The sequence below is a fragment of the Pantherophis guttatus genome, chromosome 4 (assembly GCF_059756535.1).
Source record: "Pantherophis guttatus breed Tessera chromosome 4, ASM5975653v1, whole genome shotgun sequence".
Classification (NCBI taxonomy): Eukaryota; Metazoa; Chordata; class Lepidosauria; order Squamata; family Colubridae; genus Pantherophis; species Pantherophis guttatus.
The window spans coordinates 13,229,347-13,235,801 of NC_142066.1; the positions used below are offsets into that span (position 1 = coordinate 13,229,347).

General features: G+C 40.8%; 1 protein-coding gene across 1 annotated transcript; it reads right to left on the bottom strand.

The window, feature by feature from the left end:
* Positions 1–4,034: 4,034 nt before the first annotated feature.
* LOC117658794 (olfactory receptor 10G7-like) lies at positions 4,035–4,994 on the bottom strand. Its single transcript, XM_034406893.2, has one exon. It carries the CDS (start codon positions 4,992–4,994, stop codon positions 4,035–4,037), a length of 960 nt encoding a protein of 319 aa, XP_034262784.1.
* Positions 4,995–6,455: the final 1,461 nt, after the last annotated feature.

A 6,455-nucleotide genomic window follows, 5' to 3' on the forward strand; every position in this document is an offset into this window, starting at 1 on the left:
GAGTGAAAACGGGCTGTGGGGGGGGGGACACGCCGCACCCCCTGCACCCTGCTTTGGGCCTTGGATGCATCCCTGAAGCCTCCTGGGAGTGAAAACGGGCTGGGGGGCATGCCGTGCCCCCTGCACACCATTTTGGACCTAGGAGGCCTCCCTGCAGCCTCCTGGGAGCGAAAACGGGCCATGGGGGGGTGCACAGCACCCCCGCATCCCGTTTTGGGACTAGTAGGCCTCCCTGCACTTACCTGGGAGCCAAAATGGGTGGCATGGGTACTCCTGGAAGGGGTGGGGCAGGGAGAGGTGGGGCCAGCCAGCAATTTAAGTACCAGTTCACCTGAATTGGCCCGAACCAGCTGAATCCCACCACTGGCTTCTCTTGAAGACTACTGAAAAGTTAGGGACTTAATGCAGGATCTCCTACACCAGGGGTGTCAAGCTCGTGGCCCATGGGCTGCATCACACACTGGTCATACCCACGCCCAGTTTAGCAAAGGGGGAGGGAGAAGTCCCGATATGTCACGTGACGCTGCCATGAGAATTTGAGTTTGATACCCCTGCCTGATTTCATGTTGGTTTTAACGTTTGATACTGATTTTAATTGATACGTTTTAAATTATGGGCCAAATTTCATTTAATTAGTTTTAATAATTATTTTAACTTTTGTGTACAAATGTTTTTGTTTTGGCTGTTCACCGCCCTGAGTCCGAAAGGAGAAGGGCGGTATACAAATTTAATAAATAAATAAATACCATCTCTGACCAATGATCATCCAGTTTCCACACGAGAAGCAAAACTTGTCATTTCAAGGGGGGCGGGGGAACTCATATACTCCTCCAGAGGAGACCCAAATTCAAATCCACCCTCAACCCTGGATGATCACAGGTGACTTCAAGCCAGAGGTGCTGTTGTTAAAGTTAAATCCAAAAGAGATCTTTAAGTAAGGAAGGGTGTAAATTGAACCAATCGATCAATCACTGCGGAAGGCTCACACTTAAGGTGCCAAGAGGATGTCTATTACATTTCTACTTGTCAATATCAAAAGCATTAAAGTTAATGCAAGCCGCCTACTTTGCTTTTGATTTCCCAGCTGGTTCAGCAAACTACTACTGCGTTAATTGTGAATCCTTGGTGGAGCTCATTAAAATCGCAACATCAATTCTCCAGCGCCTAACTCTACACGGCCTTTCTTCATCTCCTTCGACGCTAATTGCTTTCCGGTCTTTCAAGTCTCCGTTGGCTAATTAAGCCGTGTTGCCGCAATCAAAGCTCTCCACGGTCTAGTTAGAGTAATGTTTCTCAACCGCACCAACTTTAAGATGTGTGAACTTCAACTCCTCAAATTCCTGGGTGGGGATGCTGGCTGGGGAATTCTAGGAGTTAAAGTCATACATCTTGAAGTTGCCAAGTGAAAAACCCTGGTCTAGTTCTTCCCTTTTATTCTGTACACCTTCCAGTTGATTAGAATAGAATAACAGAGTTGGAAGGGACCTTGGAGGTCTTCTAGTCCAACCCCCTGCTTAGGCAGGAAACCCAACACCACTTCAGACAAATGGTTATCCAACATCTTCTTAAAAACTTCCAGTGTTGGAGCATTCACAACTTCTGGAGGCAAGTTGTTCCACTGGTTAATTGTTCTAATTCTCAGGAAATTTCTCCTTAGTTCTAAGTTGCTTCTCTCCTTGATTACTTTCCACCCATTGCTTCTTGTCCTGCCTTCAGGTGCTTTGGAGAATAGCTTGACTCCCTCTTCTTTGTGGCAGCCCCTGAGATATTGAAACACTGCTATCATGTCTCCCCTAGTCCTTCTTTTCATTAAACTAGACATACCCAATTCCAGCAACTGTTCTTTGTATGTTTTAGCCTCCAGTCCCCTAATCATCTTGGTTGGTCTTCTCTGAACTCTTTCTAGAGTCTGCACATCTTTTTTACATTGTGGCGACCAAAATCGGATGCAGTATTCCAAGTGTGGCCTTACCAAGGCCTTACAAAATGGTATTAACACTTCACGTGATCTTGATTCTTTCCCTTTATTTATGCAGCCTAGAACTGTGTTGACTTTTTTGGCAGCTGCTGCACAATTGAACAGTGTCCTTCTTCAAATTCAGTAAAGGCTTCCTTTGAGGCCTTATATCACCAGTGAGAGGGACAAGGCCCTGTATTTAGTGTATTACAGGAACCCAACCTATTATCTAACTTTGTTGGGTCTAAGAAGCCACCACAAGCAATCCTGAACAAGGATGAGATTCTGACATCACCTGCAGTTCTGTTAATCATTTAGAGCACTGGTGTCAAACTCGTGGTGTCACGTTGCTGTCACATGATGTATCGCAATGTTTTTCCCTTCATGGAGCTGGGGTGGGCATGGTCTGTGCATGACGCATCTGGCCCACAGGCTGCGAGTTTGACACCCCTGATTTAGAGCAATGTTTGTCAGCCTTGAAGAATAGAATAGAATAGAATAGAATAGAATAGAATAGAATAGAATAGAATAGAATAGAATAGAATAGAATAGAATAGAATAGAATAGAATTCTTTATTGGCCAAATGTGATTGGACACACCAGGAAATTGTCTTGGTGCATATGCTCTCAGTGTACATAAAAGAAGAGATACATTCATCAAGAATCATAAGGTATAACATTTAATGATAGTCATAGGGTACAAATAAACAATCGAATCATATTAGGAAACAGTCAATATAAATCATAAGGATACCAGCAACAAGGTTGCAGTCATACAGTCATAAGTGGGAGGAGATGAGTGATAGGAACGATGAGAAGATTAATAGTAATGCAGACTTAGTAAATAGTTTGACAGTGTTGAGGGAATTATTTGTTTAGCAGAGTAATGGCGTATCATCGTCTATCTATCTATCTATCTATCTATCTATCATCGTCTGTCTGTCTATCTATCTATCTATCTATCTATCTATCATCTATATCTATCATGTCTGTCGGTCTATCTATCTATCTCATCTATCTATCATCTATCTATCTATCTATCTATCTATCTATCTATCTATCTATCTATCACCGTCTATCTGTCTGTCTGTCTGTCTATCTATCTATCTATCTATCTATCTATCTATCTATCTATCTATCATCGTCTATCTATCTATCTATCTATCTATCTATCTATCATCATCTGTCTGTCTATCTATCTATCTATCTATCTATCTATCTATCTATCATCGTCTGTCTGTCTATCTATCTATCTATCTATCTATCTATCTATCTATCTATCTATCACCATCTGTCTGTCTGTCTATCTATCTATCTATCTATCTATATATCTATCACCGTCTGTCTGTCTGTCTATCTATCTATCTATCTATCATCGTCTGTCTATCTATCTATCTATCTATCTATCTATCTATCTATCTATCTATCATCGTCTGTCTGTCTGTCTATCTATCTATCTATCTATCTATCATCGTCTGTCTGTCTATCTATCTATCTATCTATCTATCTATCTATCTATCTATCTATCACCGTCTGTCTGTCTGTCTGTCTATCTATCTATCTATCTATCACCATCTGTCTGTCTATCTGTCTATCTATCTATCATCTATATCTATCATGTCTGTCTGTCTATCTATATTTAACATCATCTGTCTGTCTGTCTGTCTATCATCTATCTAACTATCTATCTATCTAATCTCTCACCCTGATTGGAAATACAGTACCAAAGGTAGAGAACTTTTGATTACTCTAGTTTTAACTTGTCTAATAACAACAAAATCTTGGTAGAGAATAAAACACTAGTTGATTCCTTTCATCTCTAATCTAACTTCTCGACTCAGTTGCCCTTCTGATCTTTTCTTTTTTAAAAAAAAAAATCTATTAATCGTTTTTTAAAAAAAGAGCAAACAATTCAACAAACAAGAAAAAAATTTATAAAAAGGAAGAATATCAACACACAAACAAAACATTTATTGGGGTTGTATGGTTAATGCTCAGTATATCACTAAAATAATCGTGAAAATCAACGTGCATTAAATAATTTCACAAAAGTGAGAAAGGATTTGGATCTCTGAGTTTAGTACCCCAAACTTATATTTTTTTCAGAAATCAGGCATCCAATAATCAATTTCCTCAAAGCCCTTTTTACTTCCTTATTCCTCAGTGTATATATAAATGGGTTCAGCATGGGAGTGATGATGGCATAGAACACAGCCAGCATCCCATACATGGCATGGCTTGAAGCTGGTTGCATGTAGATAAAAATGGAGGGGCTATAGTATAGTAGCACTACAGTGAGATGAGCGCTGCAAGTTGAGAAAGTCCGATGTCTTCCTTCCATCGTTTGGATTTTCAAAATAGCAGAAGCTATGTAGGCGTAGGAAATACATATCAGTAGAAAGCAACCTGTGCCCACCAGGGCAATGTTTATCCTTATCATGGCATGATTCACAGTTATATCGGCACAGGCCAGCTTTAGCACAGGGGGTATGTCACAAAAGAAATAGTTAACCCGGTTAGGACCGCAGTAAGGCAGACGGAAAGTCAGACTGGTATGTATTGCTGCGTGAAAGGAACCCGTCAACCACGTGCCAGTTACGAGTCCCAAGGAAATTCTTCTGTTCATCAACGTGGTATAATTCAGTGGACGGCAGATAGCAAGGTAACGGTCATAAGCCATGACAGTATAAAGGAAACATTCAGTGCTGGCCAGAAAGTGGAAGGCGTAGAGTTGAAGGACGCAACCTCCAAAGGAGATGGCTCTGTAGCTAGGTGCTATGAAGCTGACCAGGATTTGGGGCACAGTGACCGAGGAGAGACAGGTGTCCAGAAGAGAGAGATTGCAGAGAAAAAAGTACATGGGCAGACCGTGAAGATGAGGTTCAACCACAACAGTGACGAGGATGAGGAGGTTCCCTAGCACTGTCAATGAGTAGATGACCGTGAAGATGATGAAGAAGAGAAAGGGAAACCGGGCAGTGTTTGGTATACCCCCAAGGATGAAGACGCTCACTTTGGTTTGATTGTCTGGATCCATCTGCTAGCAGCAGGAGCAGTCTGAAGGACATCAAAATCTGGAGACCAGGAACTGTGAAATCCGGCAAAAAATTGAAACGGATGCTCAAGCTATGAATTTATTTGATAGCGAGATAGAGATGATAGAGAGACGGATAAAGATGGAGATGGAGATATAGATAGATATGGATGGTATAGATATAGATTTTAATGCCACCTCCCATAAATTCATCTTAAAGTGCAGACACATAATAAAACCAACCTTAAAGGATTAAAATGCAACATAAAACTTCAATAAATGAAAAACCAGAACAAGACTTCGTTTCTCTCATCCCCTTTTGGGACAGGGGCTGCATGTTGGGCCCAGCCCAAGAAAGATATACAGTAGTGGCCAAAATTGTGGAATCCTTTGGTATTTTCTAAGTGTATTTTCTAAAATTAGCTATTAACACCACTTTTTTTTTTTTTTGAGTAGTACCGTAAAATTATACATCAATGGAAAGATAATTTAATCAAGAATGTAACACAATAACTTTTAGGAAGGATTCGCTATTAGAATAGCAGTTACAGTAGAAAGAAGGAAAGGGAAACACGTAGAAAAAAACAAGATCTACAAAAATGATCACCATGTCAGTGAATACTTAGTTGGGTAACCTTCAGCATGAATTATGGCCTTACAACCTCTTCCCATGGAGTGAACCAAGTCTTTTAGTTCTGCAGCTGTTCTAATGTGAAACCAAGATTGAATGATTGCTTCTATTAACTGGGTTTTATTGCTGGGTCACTTCTGATTAACAAGTTTCTTGGATTCCAGCTCCATGGATTTTCAATTGGGTTAAGGTCTGGGCTATTCCTAGGCCATTCCAGCAGTGGAATAGGATTATCTTGAAACTCTCCAATAAAATGGTGTTATTAGCCATCAAACCTCAAAAACACACTTTTCCCAAAAGGTTTCCACAATTTTGGCCACTACTGTAGAATAATTCAGCCAAAGTTTTTTTTTTTTTTAAATTTGATTTATATGCCGCCCTTCTCCGGAGACTCAGGGCGGCTTACAATGCGCTAAGCAATAGCTTTCATCCTTTTTTGTATATTTATACAAAGTCAGCTTATTGCCCCCACAACTGGGTCCTCAATTTACCTACCTTAAAAAGGATGGAAGGCTGAGTCAACCTTGAGCCTGGCAAGATTCAAACCTGCAGTAAGTTCAATTCTTTATTTGCTTCAACCCTATAGACAGAATCTTGCCCGATTAAACCTTTACTATTCTCACTCGAATGGCTATACCCTGGGAGATTCTAGGGAGAGATTATCCCAAATCTCTTTCTCTTCATCTCTGGATGGTGCTGTCTGTTATCTCCCCTCCCCTCCCCTCCTTTGAATATGCTCCCTCCTTAATGGGAAACTGACACTTCACTGTAGTCCACCACACCGCTGATGGAGTGATGGAATAGTGTATCATAAAAGGAGGCAAGGATCTATC